General features: G+C 43.1%; 2 protein-coding genes across 2 annotated transcripts in view; both read right to left on the bottom strand.

Annotated features, from left to right (window-relative positions):
• LOC306809324 (uncharacterized protein) overlaps nt 1-19969 on the bottom strand; it is a 303319-nt gene that overhangs the window by 179587 nt on the left and 103763 nt on the right. The window lies entirely within an intron of this gene.
• On the bottom strand, nt 14695-17796 carry SOCS1 (suppressor of cytokine signaling 1). Its single transcript, XM_079320634.1, has 2 exons — nt 17596-17796; nt 14695-15679 (listed from the first exon to the last, which is right to left on the bottom strand). The coding sequence occupies exon 2, from the start codon at nt 15602-15604 to the stop codon at nt 14981-14983; it is 624 nt and encodes a 207-aa protein (XP_079176760.1). The 5' UTR covers nt 15605-15679; nt 17596-17796; the 3' UTR covers nt 14695-14980.

Below are 19969 nucleotides of genomic sequence, written 5' to 3'. Positions count from 1 at the left end.
AAGGCTGCCCTGCATCCTCTGTGTGTGGCTCTGGCCCTGTCTGCTGGGAAAACTGGTTAAATTATGCCCAGATTTTTGCAATGACAGTTCTTCCTCACAAACCTGGCGCTTCTAGAGGAAGAGGGAGGGGGTTTCCCAAGGTCTTTCATGTATCTGTCATGAGGATGTTTCTTAAAAAGGAGTAGGATTACTATAACCCGTTTAAAATCCCGTTAAAAGCAAAACAGAAACTTAAATTACACATGCAGTTCTGTTAATGAGAGGTTTGAGGTAATTTTGGTTTAATTCAATGACCATTTGACAGGAATTAAATCCACTGACTCAGATCTGTGCTTATTTAGTGTCTCTTAGATGAAATACTTTTTAAAACCTTTCTGAGTTTTCTTAGCCATGCTCTAACATGTCACTTGAATCTCTTGATAAAAACCCAATGTTGATCTAAACCAATGTAACAAGTTAAGAGTGACATGCTAGAAAAAAGCAGCTTCTTTACTGGAAACCCTTCACCCAAGGGCTATTTCTGCCACACAGGCTCCAAGCAGCTGCTGCACAATATGACGTGATTATCTGAAAGGCTGTACTTTGGAGTAAAAGGAGCACTATTGATTTTCATTTTGAAGAGTTACTGAAACTGAAGAGGAAAGGGAGTGAGGGGTTGTTAAGTTCAGGTAAAGTAAAACAGAGATAATGACAGCTGCAAGGAAAGCAAGTGGACGGGCAGCCAAAATGTCTGGCTGCCTTTAAAGCTGCATAATTCTGTACCAGCAAACTTCGGGGAAACAGACAGGTTTGTTTTCCAGGAAGAGATAATAATGTAGAAACCTCTTTCTTGTGGCTTTCTTTAATCACATGGAGGGATGGTGTTAAAAGCCAAGCGTGTAGAGAGATGCTCCCTTTGAACTACAAAAGCACAACACATCCCAGACCCGGTTCACTAAACGGGCACTTTACTGAAAGTTACAGTCACTTCTCGTGTTGAGCTGACCTCCTGTACTTCTTTTAAAAACAACTATTTTAGCAGCTTTGGCTGCTACAGTACTGTCAGGACAACTCAAGTGTGGAGAGAGCATGTCACTGGAAATGACATTCACATGCATGTGCCACACTGAATGTTTCTCTGCAAACATGTTTAAGTATATTTGACAAGAGCTGTGCAAATCTACTTAAAATACTTCTACTAGCTGAGTACCCGTGCCTGGGAACATTTTGTTGATGTATGCCCTAATATCCTCTTTCATTTCAGATTTGTAGGTCACTTCTTGCTTGCAGTGCAATTGAGCTGTTGTTTTTTTGTGCATGTGTGGGAACATATAAATCCCTGTTGTGTATTCCCTCAGTGTTTCCTAGGACAGCTGAGTCTTTGGTGCTGTGCATGCTGCATCTGAAGCACCTTCAGAAAGCACAGGTGTGCCAAGTTCTGCTACAGGCAGAAAGACAGAGACACAGGATCCTGGCAGGGATCTCTGTGGCATAGAAGCACATTGCAAGTCAGTGAACAGTGAAAAAGTTTATTTGTCCTGGCTCAGCCCTGCCAAGGGCTGGTTCTGTTGCACTGAGTTGAGTTGAGGTGAGACTGTATTGTAGCAGAGCAGTTGGTTTATGGCCCCTTTTGTTCTCCCTCTAGCCCTCATTAAATCCATGCCATGTTCTGCAGCCAGAAGGAGAAACCAAAGCCCAGCAGGCTCAGCATCTGGCATTAGCCCACAGTCCCTGCTGCTTTCCTGAGTGGGAAGAACATCCTCCAGGGAGAAACTAACCACTGCCCTGATGGGTTCTCTTACAGAGCTACTGTCTTACCTCATGTATGATTCAAACACTGCAAAAGACATAATTTTAAAAAAGTATTCTGCAGCAAGATGAAAAGACTTAACAGCACCTGTGTAAGAAAACAAGCCTACTAGCCTAAATCCTGCTCTTTCTTTTCAAGGAATTGCCAACAGACAGATTGCAACAATCATTTTTCCAAATTATAGTAACCCATCACATTTTCTGTGAAAATAATTTTGGATTCCAGTAAGTTTTGCTGTTGTTTTTTCCCCTCCTTTATTCCTTCCTCTTCCCATTTTTCCAAGAACTCAGTTTTGTCTTGTATGCCTTCTTTGAAGCAGTGACAATGTGTATGTACCAGTTATCCAAAGGAAGCCTTGTGATAGTCCCTGCAGGTGTCTGCTGCTGGCCAAGAGGCTTTGGTGCTTTGTGCCCTCAGAAAATACTCTGCTATTTCTTCCTCTTATGAGGTCTAGACCTCCACAGATCATTGGAAACGTTCTCTCTATTGCAATATCTTTTGGATTAGACACTCAGGCTCTTACTCAGCTGCAGCTCTCTCCTGAGGACAGTATGGTTTATGCAAAGCTAACATCTGATGGCCCTACTCATGAAATCATAAATTAAATCCAATCAGATGCAGAAGGAAGGTGTAATTACCCGAATAAAATTGGTTGATTTTCCTCCAGCCCTTCAATTACTTTTTCCAGAAATATCTGATGTTTTAGGAAGAATTAAATTTTTGGAGATTTTTTGAAGATCAGTTTTGTGGTCACTGTCAACTTTCTGCAGCAAATTCAATGAGAATTTTGCCTAATTTGAAATATTCTTTGATTGGTCAGTGACATGTTTTTTCTTTTGGGCAGTGTTTTATTTTACTCCATTCAGCCTTAACTGCAGGTATTTTGTTTTAGTTTGGGATTGTTGGTCAAGGTTTGGGCTGTTTGGTTTTTTTTTCCTATGAAATCTGTATTTAGTATTTAAAGTTTTAACTTACCCCTCCTGGAGAATTAAGAGATAGGACATTTGTACTCAACTTTTTCTTCAGGATTTTCATATCAGAAAGACACTTTCTGTGACAGATTTAGCAATCACTTTACATGATTTTTGGATCCTATGTGTCACAATTAATAATAGACTCTGAATAATTTCTCTCAGCTATGGGGTATGTGCTTTCAGTTCAGCATTTTATTTCCAGTCTGATTCTTCCAAACTCAACAGCAGGTTCTTGCAAAAGCTGTCCAGTGACTCTGGTCTGCAATGAGAGGTTTGTCTTTTATTGATGTTCTGCATGATGGGTTTGCCAATTTTGTAAACAAACAGGAACTGGCCCATCCCAGCCACGTGCTCCTGCTCTTCTTGGCACCAGTTCCCACATTTCTTGGACACTTTTTTTTTTTTTTAGCCATTTTTTCTCCTTACTGCAACATGACTGGATTATTTTCCCCCTAAAGTAACGAGTTGTCTTGGCTCTAGAAGAGTCTGAGAGCCATCATAAAGGATCCACCATAGGATTCCATGGCCCTGGAGAGGGAATGAAGAAAGGCCAGGTTGAGAGGGAAGCTGCTGGATTGTCACAGCTGTCTGTGCCACCACACTCTTGAGTTGTTTAAAAAATGCTCCACCTACGTTGTTTCTATCATGCAAAATATACAGCCAGCAGCCTTCTGGCTGTTTCTGGATTTTAAAAAAAAACAAAAAAAAACCAAAAAAAAAAAAAAAAACGGAGAAAAGTTTCACTTTCAAGAATGCAAAATGTGGATTTGGACTGGTTTTACTTACCAGACTTGACCAGTTTTGATTTAGAGCAACTCAAAGAAAGGTTTTATTGGGTGTTGAGAGTAGCAGCTACTTGGACTAAGTCGTTCAGGTCACCTTTAACACTTTTAAGGGTAAAAGTAAGGTAGAGTGGAGACAACATAAACAGTATGGATGAGTCTGGGTTTTCAGAGCTTTTTTTAACCTGCTTATTATTTTCAGCTTGGAGAATCAAACATTCAGTTACAGGAACAGACTGAGGGCACTGCAATGTTTATGTGGGTAATGGAAAGAATTATCTGCTACAGCAAGAAAGAGGAGTAGGATCTGCCATGCATGAATGGCTAAAGGAATTACCTTACAGCTTCTTGGATGAAATGAGATACTTTTCCACTTTCCATGAATAAATGCATTTGCCCTACCAAGTAAGAACTTCAAAGTGAAACAATCACCATTTTAAGGAAAATCATGGAAATTTCACATAGCAACATCATAATGAGTGAACAGGCATCACTTTCCCAATGGTTACGGTTTCCATCATTACTTTCAAAGAGCCCAGCAGCCTCTCCTTTGTTCTCACTTACCTGAGTATATTCATTGGCCCAACAGGTGTCTTTGTGTACTCACACCACACCCACCTCCTCTGTTTTGCCTTCCCCCAGCCACTGGCAGCGTGTCTTTCAGCTGGTGCCTGGGACTCCTTCTACCAGCACATGGCACAGAGATTCAAGCTTGCCAAGCACAACTGGGTGGCTGTATTTAGACTATTAACAGAATGACTAATGCTTGCTGACAGTCTGAGTAGGTTGGCTCAGAACCAGCTCTTCCTGTACTACAGAACTTCTTACTCGTGCCAGTATAGACACAGGGTGAGAAAGTCTGCCTACCTCTGTCCTTTGCTGTCATCCAGCTCCAGCAAGTCTGTGCCTGCCCCCTCCCACTTGGAAGGGACAGGGCAGGTTCCACAACTTGTGTAACAGCAATTTTGGAAATCATACAGGTGGAGACACACTGGGAAATGCCACAGTAGTTTCCCCTTCCCCTACCATGTATTTTCCAGCTTTTTGAGGGTGGAAGAGTCAGGACAGCCACATTTGTCACTTTTGCCTATCTCTTCCTTGCTTACTTGCACCCTGGTTGCATTGTCAGAGTTTTGTAAGGCTTCTGAAACCAGCAGAGGTTTTTAAAGAGGGCTCCCATCTCCCAGATTGTCTTTGAGTGCAAATACTTTCTGTAAGAACTGTAGCTAGGTATTGATCAAAAATCCAGCTATTAGAATTATACTATATTAATGGAAATCAATACACAAATTTCTCTCTGACTCCCAGGGAAATATTTTTTTCCAAGAAATTCAGTAATCAAATGTGAAAATCTTGACCCAGATATGACTATGACTTTTAGCTATGTCCTTTGGGATTGTCAAAGTAAAACAAAGGACAGAGCAAAATCCTGAAAAGAAATCTCAGTGTTACTCATATCAAGTGCTAAAGATCAGAACAAAGCCTCCAAGCATCTGAGCACTGGCAGGCTCCTGAAATACAAGAGCCACTACATTCAAGTTTATCATTGATGAGATGGCAGATGGAAGACTAATGTTCTGATCTGCAAACTGATTCTCCTGAATTAGGTCGTGCACTTTCTGCCTGTGCAAGAAGAATTGGCAAGGAAACACTTCAGACTTTCTTGTACTCCTGAATTTTCTGTCAGTACTGACATCCTGTTTCTGTTACTGTCAGAGCTATGCAGGTGCTTCACAAGCAGAACTGACCAGTGCAAGCCAGGTGATGTTATGTGATGGGACACACAGTGAGTAAATCTTTGTACTAAAATCAAGACTAGTCCTAGGAGGGGGAACCCTTGTTGTGTTAGCCTGATATGTGTGTCATCCAGTTCTGCTTCTGCTGCCTCTACAATCCATAGCAAAACTTCCCTTACTTCAGCAGAGATTTATGGAAGTATTTAGTTCTTGAGAAGTTCTCCTTTTCATGCTTTTGGTCTTGGGAAATGGTTGTCTTAGGTGTATGGATGGGCTTGGCCTTTCACAGCATTTCACAATCCAACATGAGAGTCCTGATGTAGTAGTTGTATTTGCCAAGACTTTTCCTTCCCTCAGCAGCCAAACAGATCCAGTGCCAGGAATGGATTTGGTTTCAATCCTTGTTGCCTTCCTCAGAGGTGAAGGTCCTGCACTCCACAGGTTTCTGTGGCAGAGGGGAAGTCACTGTGGCCCCTGAAGGCTGTGCAACAGTGGGGCATCCCTAGGGCATCTCTGGCTGAGGAGAGGAGAGCAGGGGAGTCTGCAAGCTGCTGCTTCAGTTGCTCCCTGTGCCAGAGAAATCCTGTGATTTAGTCATTGCTCCAGAAATATTTCTGGATTTTATTTGTTCACTGTTAAATCCTTATTCTTTCTCATAAGAAGACTCCTATGCAGTTTCCAGATGCTTAATTTATTTTCCTGGACTTACTCCTGGGTTATCAGCTCCATTTCCTAAAATGGCTGAGACAAAAGGTCACAGACTGGAGTATTTCCAAAGCAGGACTAGTGTTTGCTAGTCTGAGCTCCAAGTTGATAATACATTTTGTTCATTTAGACTTACAGTAAAATTAGTAAAACTGAACCAGAATTTGAATATTGACTAGTTCATGCTCCTCAGACCTCTTTGTATTGAACTATATAGAGCATGAATTGATTCAGGAAGCAGAAACTGAGTTCAGTGGAAAGATGGCTGCTCCCCTCCCCCCCCCCAATCCAATAACATTAGAAAGAATTGTTTGATGATGCTCGTTCCCTCCTCACCCTTAATTTCCCGGAGAATCATATTTGACCAGCAAATTTAGATGGCTGTGACTGGGAGATACATTCTTTAGTTGTGGTAGAGCTGATGTAGTTATTTTACAGTAAGTGTGTCACTTATTGTACCTCCTGCAGGGAACAGGGCATGCTACTGTTTGTTCTGTTTAGATTTTTAAACATTATGTCTGTTTAAAATTACATTAATAGCAAAAAGGATTATTACCACATGCAATTTAGCTGTTAGTAGTTACCAGGAGGAGATAATATTTATGCCAGCTTTTTCATGGCAGGTCAATTACTTTGTTAGCACAGGCAACAGAGCATATGTATTGTGCAACTCTTCCTAGGAACTGAACTGCACTGGAGAACAGGAAATCATGGGAAGCCGGATGGACTTGAATTAAAAGGAAGGGATTTGTTTTCCTTGTGTTTGAATACCAGTGCCTGTTGCACTAGTGATTTACTGTACAATCTTCTCATTATGTAACTAACTAAAAGAAAAACCTGCAGAAAATTAAAGTGAGTAGACTGTACCTATTCTTACTTTGAATTTAGTTTATTTTCTCTTAATCAGTTTTGATGTGGTGCCACATAGTCTCTGCAGGTCAAGGCTCTAGATTCTCAACAAATTTTCAAGGTGCTATTTTGAAGAATTTTCTGAATTACAGTTGGCCAGAACCATCCTAGTACAAATGTATAAATGATCGCATAACCCAACAGAGAGTGGTTAAAACATCTGTATGTTTTAGAACTACTGAGACCAAGCTACTTTCATAATCTGTCTGCTACATAAACACTTTATGACTCAGACTAGGGGAGTTTCATAAATACTTTGCTAAAGGTTATTTAAAAAGCTGCTGCCTTATGAAGGTGCCTAAAAGGTGTCTCTTCCTTTTTATCCTCTTCAATCAGCACATTATCTTAATTGTACCCTTAATGTGGATTAAGCTCCAATAAAAGGGACTGCATTCATTTCAGCTCAAGCACTAGAGGCTGTTAAAACCAACTTGCAGTCAGTTCAAGTTCTAAAAATTTGGACTAACAGTAGCATAAATTGTATGGGAAATAACTGGCTTCTTCAAGTCCTCAGTAAAGGCTCAGGCCTTCACTGTTGTCAGTGGAAGATGAGCAGCTTTGGATTATGCAGGATTACATAACAGGCCTGAATCTTAGAGTTAAAAGTTCTAAATTAGGTGTAGAACTGTTCTGCACCTGGGACTCCATTTTTGTAATGGAGTTTAGAGCTGGCAAGAGAACTTGTGAGAACCTAAACCTGTATCCCCTTGCAGTCATTATTCCCTGTGCAATTCTTTCAAAACCCAGCTCATAGTTTCTCTGTCTCTTTACTGAGAACTCTATTACTGAGACACTTGTAGTTCTGTCTAAAGGTCATAAAAAAAAGAAAAAAATTGTACACATTCTGTTATATGCTGTGAAAATCAGCCTAAATTATCCATATAAAAGCTGGGGCGAGATTACAAGTAAAGTGGTATCATGCACAGAATAATTTGCTGGTAGACAACAAAATGAAACTCAAACTATATAATGCAGAATTCCAGAATCACAGGGCAAGAGAAAATTTCTTGTTTGGAGAGTCCTAAGCCTCATTTCAGTAGCACTTCAGCCAAGGGCTGGACTTCTGTTCTTTCCTATTTTCTTTTCCTATCCCAAGTACTTGTGTGCCTAGCTGGATCATCTTTTGTACCTTACAGCTTCAGTGGCCCTGCTGATTCACATTCTTTCTCACTCTCTTCTCCTTTATTTGCATTTAGACTCCACAGAAAATCCCTCTGACCAATATGAACATGGCTCCTGCTCCTAAAATTGAAAGCCAGAGCAGGCTACTCTTTCAATTTTGCATATTAGAACTTACCAAGTGCTCCAGGTATGTTCTCTACTAAGCTGGAAGTCCTCAGAACTGTGTTGTCCCTACACAAAGTTGAAGAGATTTAATTTCACCAGTGCTTGAGACCTTTACAACTGCAACACACAAATTAGGTGAGATGTTCTTATTTAATTCCCAAGCACAAATGTACACTGCAGCCTGTTAAGAAACCCTTAACAACATCCCTAATGGCAATGTGACCTGGGCCAAGACAGCCATGGAGCTAAAGACAAAAAGAGTAGCTGAGAAGGTCACCCACACCACCCTGTGAGGTGCTTACTGTGGCTGGCTTCTCTGGCTTTAGAGGATGATGGAGGAATCACTGTCCTTGTGTGCAAACACTCATCTCTGAGCATCCTTCTAGACTCTTGTTGCCTCAGTTATCCATTCCAGAAAGGAGTGAAGTGCTTTGTTCAGCAGGGTGAGGAGTAACAGCAGCACATGCACATCCCAATTGTTGGGAGTGCACCACAGCACTGAGAGTTCCAACACTCTGCATGAACCTTGGGGTGCTTTAGATAGATCTGCTCCCCGGGCCAGTAGTGATTTCCCTGTCAGGTCAAACATTTCTCTTACTGCAGCCTTTTCTCCTTTTCTTTACAGACCAGAAACTCAGAGGAATCACTGTCAGCATAGCTGACAAAGTAGAACAATATTGGTTGTCAATGCCATTGTACACCTAAACCTTTGTGATCAGCATCCATAGAGAGGAAAGCTATAGCAAACTCTGCTTGAAAAGCAGGTTGGTGGTATGTTCTGTTATCACAGCTTAGCCTGACAGAGCCTCAGCTTGTTCTGTGCAGCAATAGCAGTGAGAAAATCTACAGCAGCCAGAAAATTGTATGAAAATCAAAATTACATTGCCAAATGTACTGGCCTGAGAATACTGCAACTGAGAATTTTTATTGAAGAAAGGCACCAAATCTACTTTGCATATAATTATACAAATACAGTGCATGCTGAACACATGCAAGAGGTAACAGGTATGTGATGCAGAGCTTGGGCTACAAGAGTGTGCTTGTGCTCAGGACTACTGTGCTGTTGTAATGAAAAGTCTGGGAAAAACTTCTGTTGGCTGCCAGTTTTACAGACATTGACAAGAATTTTCTCCTTTTCCTACAAAAACATAGTATTTTCTGCTTCTTCAAACAAAAATACCTGCTTTTGCATAAGAGAGTGAATTATACATAATACATTTAGTCTTGGGCCAGCGATGGATTTACCGTTAATCACGTAATTGTTGACTGACTGTGAGAGATTAGATAAAGAAGATTCTGTAAAGGGAAGATCTTATCTCAAGCTGAAATAGGCTTGAGGTACTGAAATATAGTTTCAGTTTATTTTAAACAGAAGGCAGTTGTATATAACACTGTAAACCTTTCTCACTTCATTTTACTTTGTATAGCTGGCTTTGCTGGGAACTAGGGAGAAAAGTGGGGAAGGGTTCACATGATGTATTTTAGGCACCTAGTTGGCAGGTCTTGGCAGTTATGCAACTTTCTGAAAGCTTCTGATTTTCATCTCATTCAGCTGTTTAAATTAGCTAGTGTGAACAACTTACCTGGTGAGAGCAAATGAGAATGTGTGACAGAAAACAAAATAATTTCTGAAACATTTGTGAAAGCTATTTCTGAAAGGATTGTGTATGTAGAATAGATGCTGGGAAAAAGATTTATTGTTTTTTCTCTGGACAGAGCTAAGAGAATAGCTACTAACCTTACTTGTTGTGTAGCAGATGTATCTCCCAAATTCATCCTAATGATAATGTTAGAGATAATACCTATCCTACTTAAGTTTCATGAGTCTCTAGGATATACCAGCTCCACCTCCAGATCTGTCTAGACTGTCTGAACACTAATTGGTACACAGGCAGGTCAAGAAATAACCAAATGAGACTATTACACTGAGAATTACAAAATCTGTAAGCCTCAGTCTGTGTTGTAACGTTTTGGGGACAATATTTTATGTTCGCTTCTGTTTTCAGTGCTCAGTCTGAGAACAAGAAGTTGTTCAAATCCCAGAGAGGATACCTAAAATCTCAGCCTGAAAGTTCAATCTGACTCAAATTCCAGTAATAATTAGTTTCTGCTCTAAGGAAGTTGATTTGGGGAAAGTTTGGTTTGAAGGGCAGTTTCAATTTGAAGGGCACAGGGTTGATTTGCAAATACTCTGCAGAGCTGCAAGGAATGGGGTAGGAAATTGCACACAACCTTGTGTACACACTTACAGCATCAAAACAGAGCACTCTCAGCCTGTGAGTTTGTTGATGCTCTATCAACTAAGAAATCTTTGTGATGCAATCATAGCTCTTGCATTTAATTTTTAAAAGATACTTACTATTATTTAATAAAACTATCTGCAGAAAAGTCAGTCATTCCCTGGAAACTGATTTTGGTCAACCTAAAATTTTCCTACAGATATCTGGATGGTATCCTCTGTATCTCTTCAAGAGTGATGGCCAGATTTACCACTCTTTTACATGGCTGGGAGTTACAAAGAATAACTAAAATCAAGAGTGACTGAGATTAAAATGACAACAGAAAGGTGTTCCTACTTTGCCTTGCTAAAATTATGAAGAACAGAATGAAACTGGGCAAATGGGGCTTATGGTGCAGTTAGTTATTTATCTTACTGTGTTTGGCTGATACTCCATGTTGACAATGTATCTGCTCCTCTCATAGTTGAAGACTATAGAGAAATTGTTTTTCTATGTACAATCATCTATCATTCTTGTCTTCAATAGCTACATCCAAAGTATGTCACTGAGCTGCAGAGAGAGGGGAATACTGGCATGTGGATAACTCAGCTGTCTGTCAGTCAGGAGTTTATATTCTGACTCTTTGGCCTTTGCTGCTTTGCCCTACTTGAGCAGTGGTTTGTGTGGGAGAAGTTGGGCTTCTCTTTACACTTCCTGCTGGCCCATGTTTCTGTTATTCCATGGTGACACAAGGAGAAAATTGGACTAGAGTGTTGCAAATTTGGCTGCTGTACTGGGAAACAGCTGTGGATGAAAACTACAGATACAGTGACAGGATTTGAATTATGCAGAAGTATGACAAGTCAGAGGCAATGAAAAGTCTTGAATGGCACTTAGTGGCAATTGGGAGAAACTTCCTGGAAACCTATGGCAAGGGCAGTTGTTAGCTTACTTTGCACAGAAAGCCGTGTGTTGTCCAAATTAAGTCCCTGTTACACTGCCTTTGTGGAATCAGTGGAATCTATGAATAAATGCATTGCTGGCACAGCTGCTGGCACCGTGGGTGGAGGGGGGCAGGAGAGGCAGGGCTGAACGCCAGCCCCGCACCAGAGGAAGGGCTGGCCCCGAGCTGCGCAGGGAGCTGGATGGGTGTTCAACAGAGGCTTCCCTACGGGCACGGTGAACAGTATTGATGGCGAGATACGGGCAGCCTCTTGCCCTAGGGGACACTTTTTTTCTTGTCTGTTGAAAATAGCATCAGTGCTGACTGCAGCTGAAGCCTCACTTCTTGTAAATGACTTCAATCATAACAGAATTAGTGTGACCACAGTGGCAAGGGCCCTGCCTGGCGTTCAACAAGCTCCTCCTCCTGAGCACTCACTAGGTTTCCTCAGCTTCAATAAACAGCTTTCAGAACTTCTACAGGTCTAATAACTGGCTCTGCTCGTCAGCAAGTGTTTTACAGATTTGCATGGTGTGTCATTTAACTACTCTGAACATGAACATGTTTCAGTCCGAAGGGTCAGGAGGCTCAGCTGGAGTCCCGGAGCAGGGCCCTGCTCAGAGCCCAGCCCGGGGCTCCAGGGACACAGGCTCCTGTGGGTGACACAGCCACCCTGCAAATGGCATTATTTCAAAGCTGTCCTTCCCCACTAACGGGAAATATTGCAGCCTCTTCAAAAGCATGGCTTTGCCATGCTGAACACTGCCCAAATTCTCCCACAGTCCTTTAACTGATTGACTGTTTACTTCACTTTTCAGCCACAGTCTAAAGGACAGAGGAAAGAGCTGGGTGAGGGGAAGGGACTGGAATCACCACTCTTCATTTAGCAGGAGGGAGTGAAATCTGTTGCATACTTCTATTGCTTTAGGTGCAGAGTACTGCAAAATCCGTATTTTACTTTGCTGGTGCTCTGTTAAAACCGAGGATGAGAGATTTGACAGCTGAAATTCCTACAGAAATCTTCAGGAGATTCCTGCTGTGCCCCTTAGATGTGACACCACCCTTAAATCAGTATACACAGGTAAGCAGGTATTTTAGAGAGCTCCTGACTTGCTCTTAGAGAAGTAAGGTCAGAGTGATATTGTGAACAGACATCCTGTGGTTAGGATTTCCTTATTCCTACTAGAAGGAGGATCTACCTGGTCATTGAATTGTATGCTGGGGAGAGAGAGAGACAGAGAGAAGGAAAGGAAGGGGAAGAAAAATAAGGCACGTAAAGATAAGGTAATTTAAAAATACAAATCAGCTTTGTCTCCTCTTAAGAGACATTTTATACAATTCTGACCTTCTTGTCCTTATTTATAGTTTTGGTTATATGTTTTTTCTGAGCTATCCCATATTTGTATTTCATAATAAAGAGAAAATGAAGGTATTTAGGCACCTCATGTGGGAGAATATGGGTTATTTCTGCTAAACTTGCTCTAGAGCAATAAAAGAGAGAAAGAAAACAGGTTTATTTCTGCCAGGAATAAAAAGAAATTGACTTGATCCTTAGACTTTTCATTCCACACCTCTCAGTCGCAAGCCCCTTATTCTGTATCTGATGTATTTTTTCTTGGTTTTCTCAGAGGTAGCAGAGGACCTTCTAAGTTACATTGTACTTGTTCTACCAGTAATGCTGCCATGTGGACTCATATTCTTCTGTATAGCAGGGCAGGAGCCATTAGTTTGGAGCCTGAAGGGTTAAAAGAACTAGAGTGGAGCTGGGAAAAAGAGTATGGGAAAGGGATAACAATCTGCTGACAGCAAACCAGTCTGGCAGCCTTCACTCTACAAAGACCTTTTTTCCAATTTAACAGTGCTATTCACATTCAGGCAGTAGTTTTGCTCCACTCTCCTATCTGCTGCGTAGCACAGCATTCACTACTTCCCAAATTTTTATCTTTGGAGTTGCTGTGGGAAAATGCATCATTTGACAACTACTTCCAACTTTAGAATTAAGTAGAAATGCTTTCTTGTTTTAGGACTGATCCAAAGAACATTTTTAGGGAAGCAACTGCACCAGAAACTCACATGATAATGCCTGTGTGTTCTTTTTCCCTCTTTTCATAATGTCCAGTCCACTGAGTGATCCTTAGTCATGTTTGAGGAGGAAACCTATTTATTCCAAAGAAACATCAATGAAGGGCTGATGTGGTAAATGTTAAACAAATGATTCAGTAAGGATCACTATAGAATATACACTCAGTGTCTTCTAAAAGTGGCTTTATCTTTAAAAGGAATGTGAATTCAGTAGGGGGAGAGACCTTTTGTCTCCCAAACTCTGAAGATGACTTCATTTACTGCTTGCAGTTCCTGTAAGCACTTGTAGATCGGGGCTGATAGAGTACATTTCTGTGAAAGACTCTGCTTTTTTTGAAGTGATTTGGTTCAGCTAGTTTTCTAAGTAAGTTTTTCATGGATTTCAGGAAATGCTTGGGGGAGAGAATTACTTTCTCATAATGCAGATGACACTCTGCCAAATCAGGCATCTCAAGTCATTCATAGCTGCAGTTTCTGGGGGCACTGTTTTTGTGTTTCATGAGCAGATGGAAACAGAACAGTCTAATGTACTTTAACTTTCTCTGAATGCAGTTTAGCCACTACAAATTACAGCTACAAATGTAGAGGCTTATGCTCTCTGGATGCTGTCATGGAGCTAACTAACAGATTCTTTTAACGTGTCAAATCTCTGCTCTGTAGATCAGGAGGAATTTAAGATGAGAAACACCTCTTTTAGGTCTAAGGATGTCTGCACCTTTGCCATCTGTGTATGCAAATTTTCAAAAGGAACTAAGCTATCCCTTCCCCAGTGCATCACAATGATACAGCTTTCACAGACTTTTAAAGTGTGTGAACATATCTGGATCGTTTTATTTTTCCCCACCGAGGTTCATGGGGTTTGATTATGTCAGACAGCAACTTCTTCTAGCTTAGGGCTTTGCACCTTTCATCAGAACTAAGGCAAACCAGTGTTGGTGCAGTTTGCTCAGCCAAAGGTTTGATTTACTCTGTCAAAAACTATGCATCACTGCAGTCTTAATGCATTGTCCCTGTTCTCATGGATTTAGGAGAGAGATGGATTCCGGGGAAGATTCACCCTAAGTATATTTTCTACTTGCTTAGCCTTTTTTGTTGTAGGCTTTTGCAGGCAGGAATCCTCTGCCTGCTGGTCTAGCACTAAGACTAATTTGGTAGGGCAAAGAAGCAGGACCACATGGAGACCTGTCTGCACTTACACATTGAGTTAAGCAGCTAGTCTGCCAGCAGGATAGGTGCCAGAGCCTTTAAAACAAAAAACAGAGATGCTATTTTTTTAAAAACTGTGACAATGAAGTTTATTATGTTAATATCATTAAAAATATTATAAAATAGTAAAATATTCTGCTTGGCAGAAAAATTGTGCCAGGGTTTTAAAACCCCAGGTTTGTGCAAACAGTTTTTGTAAACATAAGAAGTCAAGTGTTCAGGTTCCATCGCAAAATACAGCAAATTGCTACAAAAATAAGTTTGCTCACTGTCAAACATATTTAAAAACCCAGGAAACTGGATTTCATTACACATGTCTAATGTGTCCCTCTACAGTTAATGCTGCACTTATATCTGAAATGGGAAGGATTTCAGATAGTCCTTTAAAACAGGATTGAGTGGGATCTGATCTAAGTTCTCTCTTCCAAAAGTCTTCACGATGCTTTTCCGGCAGAGCTCCTGCAGTGGCTGCACCCGGACCTTGCGAAGGGGGGTAACCAGTACCTTCCTTGGGGAGCTTACGTAATGTTCCAGCAGCTTAAAAAGACAGTCAAAAGTCTCTTTGCTGCCATCCAGGCTGAAACGCCCACTCTGAAAGTTAATCCGGATACTGGTGGGCCCAGTTGCAGTCTTAACACTGATGGCAAAGAAGCAATTCTTTTGTGTGCTGTCCCTGATGAGGAAGGTGCCCTCGGGCTCAGACTTCAGCTTCTCGTGGGCAGCACTGACACTCAGAGGCCCCCAGTAGAAGCCACAGGCATCCAGCAGGCTGCTGGCTCGAGTGATGCTACTGAAATCCGCCTGGGAGCGAAAGGTTCGGAAGTGTGTGTTGCCCTGTGCCTGCACAGTGCCGGGCCGGCCGGAGCCCTGGAAGCCTCGTGCCTGTGAGCGATCCCGTGCCGGGGGGTCAAGAAGCCGTCTTGGGTCTGCTCCAAGTGCATTATCTGCTGACACCTTGCTGTGCGCTACCATCCTACAGCCGAGAGCAGCCGATGCGGTCTTCCATAGCGTCAGCGGCTACGGCGGGGCGGCCCTCCAGCAGCTACTCTGAAACGCCAAGGAGAGAGAGACACCGTGTGAGATCGATCCCCAGGGACAGGCTGCGATCGCTGAATGAACGACTCTTCCATTGACACACCTCCCACCCATTATCAAATATTCATTTTCCAATTTACACCAGGAAAACAACTGCTCTCTTCTGGACAAGATTAGCAGCCTATCACTAGGCAAATTCCAAGGCTCCAAAAGTATTTAGCAAGGATCATTAACAGCTACAGAAGATAATACAGTTTCCCTGCTATAAGCCCTTTCAGGCCCTAGCAACTCAGATGGCTTCTCAATGAGAAGTCATCTCATGGACACCCTCTCCCATTCTCAAGTTTTTAAAGAACAAATCTACAAGGTTTTATAACTGAATTACCAATTTTTCTGCCTTCCCAACTACAATGTCAGAACTCAGCACACAATGTTGTTATTTGATGCATGCACTGTGTGAAGAGGAGAAAGTGGGTGAAGGCTGTGTTCCCAGATAACTGGGGAAGAGAGTGAGGTGAGGTGCCATTGTATAACTGAAGTGCAACTTGTAGAGGCAGCCTGTAACACGGTCAATTTACACAGTAATCCTAAAACTTACTTCCTCTCTCCTGTTAACCTGAGGCTCAGCCATAAAATGCAATTTCCCCCAGGTTTCCCTTGGGACAGCAGTGCTACAACCTACTAGCTTATACAAATCAACCTCTGTGAACCCTTAAAGCATTACTCTGCAGTCTCTCTTTCTTTTTTGTATCACATGCTCTTTAAGTGGCCCAATCTAAATTGCTTCCTATTGATATATCTTTCAACATGAGGGACTAAATTCATCCCTCGTGTTACTTCAAAGGAATTAGCAGTGCTGCACCAGGAATGAGTTTGGCCTGAAATGTCTGTCTCTGACAGTGTGGTTCAATACATCTCCGCTGGCTGCCTTGACCTTACTGGCAAGCATAGATTTTAGGATTTATCCCTATAGTCAGATATAGATCTGCAACAGCAGCTTGTTGAGAAACCTTGAAGGATTCTCAGAAATGAATCCCTCAGCCGACTCACAGTTCAGGGTAACATGCTAATGAGGATTTCAAAGAAAGCATGCCGCTGGATTCCTGTGTGTGCTAATTTAACAACTTGATGTTTGCTTTCATTTAGGTCATATTACCTCCTCAAGCACCTACGAGGGTTATAAAATCCTTAAGCTGGCAAGTAACAGGATGAAAGTAGTACTGGGCTTGCTCTGAAGCAAAAGGAAAACTGATGCCAGTTTTTCCAATTACTGGTCCAGGATTATCGCTCAGTATTTAAAGTTTAAAATTTAGTTTCAGGACACCTTGGGGAGAAATAAGCACTAAGCCCGAGATCTAAAAATCAAAGGACTCCCTAGCAGAAGCCGTAGGGAACCAAGCGAAGAGTTTGCAACGCCTTTCCAAAGAACAGAGCAAACAGAAGACACGCCAGCCTTCGGAGCCCGAAAGCCAGGGCAGGGATCTGGGACAAGGGTGCCAGGACTGCGGAGGAGCAGAGCCTTCTTTGGGGTCCGGGCCCGGCCCAGCTGGTGCCGGCTGGTCCCGGTGGTGCCGGAGGCGGCGCGGCCGTGCGGGCACTGCGGACTCGGGGCTGTCCCGGCGCCACCGCCGGCGCGGGGCCCTGCACACCCCGCTGCGGGCTCCCGTTAGTGCTTGTCCCACTATTTTACACAGGCACAACAGGTCTGTCTGACCATGGACACTGAGCCAAAAAGGGAGGGGAAAATGTATGTAAAAAAAAAAAAAAAAAAAAAAAAAAATTAAAAGGCAAGATCTCCGAAGTCACCACGCTCCTGCACATCTGGCGGGGCTCCTCCGAAATCTGAGCTCATGTGGCTGCGGCGCCCGAGCCCCCTCGGTGCACGGCGCCGTTGGCGCGGACCCCCCGGGGCAGAGACCCTCCCTTACCTCGGGGTGCCGCGGATGGGGGCCGTCCCCGGAGCGCAGCACACGCTGCCAGTGCCAGTCCTGCTGCTAGTCCTGGTCCTGGCCCCGGCGGCCGGCCGAGCATCCTCCGGCGGGGGCCCTGCCTGGCGCCGCGGCGAGCCGGGGCTGCCGCGGGGCGGGCGGGCGAGCGGCACTTCCAGTGCTCTGTGGCCGCGCATCGCCCCGGCTTTCTATTTAACGCGGCCAGCTCGGCTCGGCTCCTCCCCCGCCTTCTCGGAAAACACATGGTACGTTCACTTTCGCTTTCCTACTAAGTGGCCCTGAGCCAGCGGTAGCACCGGCTGCGGAGAGCGCCCCGCCGCTGGGGATGCTCTTCAACCTCTCTTCTATCTGACTGTGTCTTTTCTTGTTTTTTTTTTTTTTTTTTTTTCCGGAGCAGGCGGTGGCCGTGGGCAGGGTCGAGAGGTGCTGCGGGGGAAATTCGAGCCACGGGAGCGCTCTGAGGCCCCAGGGAGGCCAGGGGACACTAGAGGTAGGTGATGGATGAGGCTCTGACTGGCAGCTACCTCAAAACGTAAGGAGGGAAATAACAAGAAAAGCAAGCAAGCAACCACTGCGGGGGGTTAACGTGAAAATAGCTGCTCTCCTCAGAGGTAACAGGTCAGCACAGACATAAGAGATAGACAACTTAAAGTATAATTTAAATGTTCAAGAAAGGACAAAATATTAGATCCATAATCTCAAAGTGTGAAAAGCATTCAGACAGCCTTATGATCCTTCCACTGAGAAGACTGTAAAGACACTACAGTGAGGTTTGAGTTCTCAAAGCAGAAATTCCCCGGAGTTTTCTCCAGAGTAAACAGAATTAAAAGTAACTGTTCAAATCCCAGATGTATTTATAACTTTGCCAGCAGCCAGTTCTGGATACTTGGAATGCTCTCCTGCTCACCAAAAGGAGATTTGAAACCTCAAATACCACACCAGTGTCTTATGTGCTCTCCTTGAGCAGGCCCAGTATAGTCTTTCTTCCAAAGAGGATGTTTCTTAAAGTAATAACCACCACATTTTAAAGGCCAAGAAGTTTCCCTGCAGTTAACATGATGTTTTGTGACAATGCAAAGGAAATGTCTCCGTCAAATGATTAAGGGGAGAGGGGTTGGCAGTGCCTTGTGAGTTGTCCTTTGGAGTGAAAAGTTGAGGAAATGTATTTCTTGCTTTGAGACTAAATATTCTTTTCAAAATCCAGTGCAGTCACAGACTGACTTAACCCGATGGCAATACAACACCTTACAGTGATGTGCAGCCAGTGTACAATAGGTGAATCTGGAAATTTTTTATGATGTTTTAGCCACCAAAATTTACTGCTTATATTCTGTCATGCAAGAGCATAGTTGTCATGAATTTGGATAAGCAGTCTGCCATTAATTTTAAGACTTGGCACAGAGATTCAGTTTATGTCAGACTCCTCTCTCAAGTTTTGAGCAACAGAGCTTTAGTCAAGACTTGGCATAAGCTGCTGGGGAAAGCTCATCTGCTTTACTGTGTAAAGCAAAAGCATGAAGGAGTGGTGGAACTGAAACTTTCCTTAGAATCTGAACATGCAATATTGCAATATTGCCACTCTTTGCTTTGGCATAGTGTGCTCCATTCAGGAGTAGATTCTGTGGCTGGTTTGGATACAGTGCTGTTGGTGTTCACACAGGTGGTACAGCCAGGCCTTGCCCTTAACAGCTTAAAGTCTACTTAGCCAAGTCCCTCTTACCCTGCAAAGAAAAGGTTTTTGAAATGCTTAACTCTCTCAAGATAAGGTAAATCAGAACCAAAAGCACATCTCAGATCCTCTTAACTCTTCCCCCAGTCCCGGGGTGCCCAGCGAGCTCCCTCCCTGCTGCTGCAGCCTTGTCCCGCTGTCGCTGTGCCTTTCAGGGGCAGAGCACTTATAGCTACAATACAGCACAGTGGGGTGTGTTTCTCACATGAGATGGAGTTGGCTGAAGGTTGCTGTAGATGTGCCAGGAAAGCTGTTTCATGTAATTTTTAATTTTGTAAGATCACAGGGGAAAGAAAGATCCTGCAGGTGCACATGCAGTCTGTCAGCCTTGGACTGAGTAGTGCAGCTGACAAAGTGTCTGTCCAAAACATCGTGTTCATTGAGCAGGAATGTGGTAATAATATTCAGTTGCAAGCTTCAGAGCTTGGCAAGGCTCAAATGGGTAGGTGAAGTCCCAGTTACAGAGGAGAGTGATGGAGTGAACCTGCCAGCTTGGACACCAGAAGCCAAGTGTGTCAGGCTGCTGCTGCTTATGGGGTTTGACACCATCCCTACATGAATCATGGTGAGATGGTTCAGGGTGCTCCATGAAGTGCCTTAGGAGAAGTGCCCAGGAGAAGTAGG

This window comes from Erithacus rubecula (assembly GCF_903797595.1).
Source record: "Erithacus rubecula genome assembly, chromosome: 17".
In the NCBI taxonomy this organism is placed as follows: Eukaryota; Metazoa; Chordata; class Aves; order Passeriformes; family Muscicapidae; genus Erithacus; species Erithacus rubecula.
Note: the sequence above shows the minus strand (reverse complement) of the source record. Positions and strands in the feature narration are given on the sequence as shown.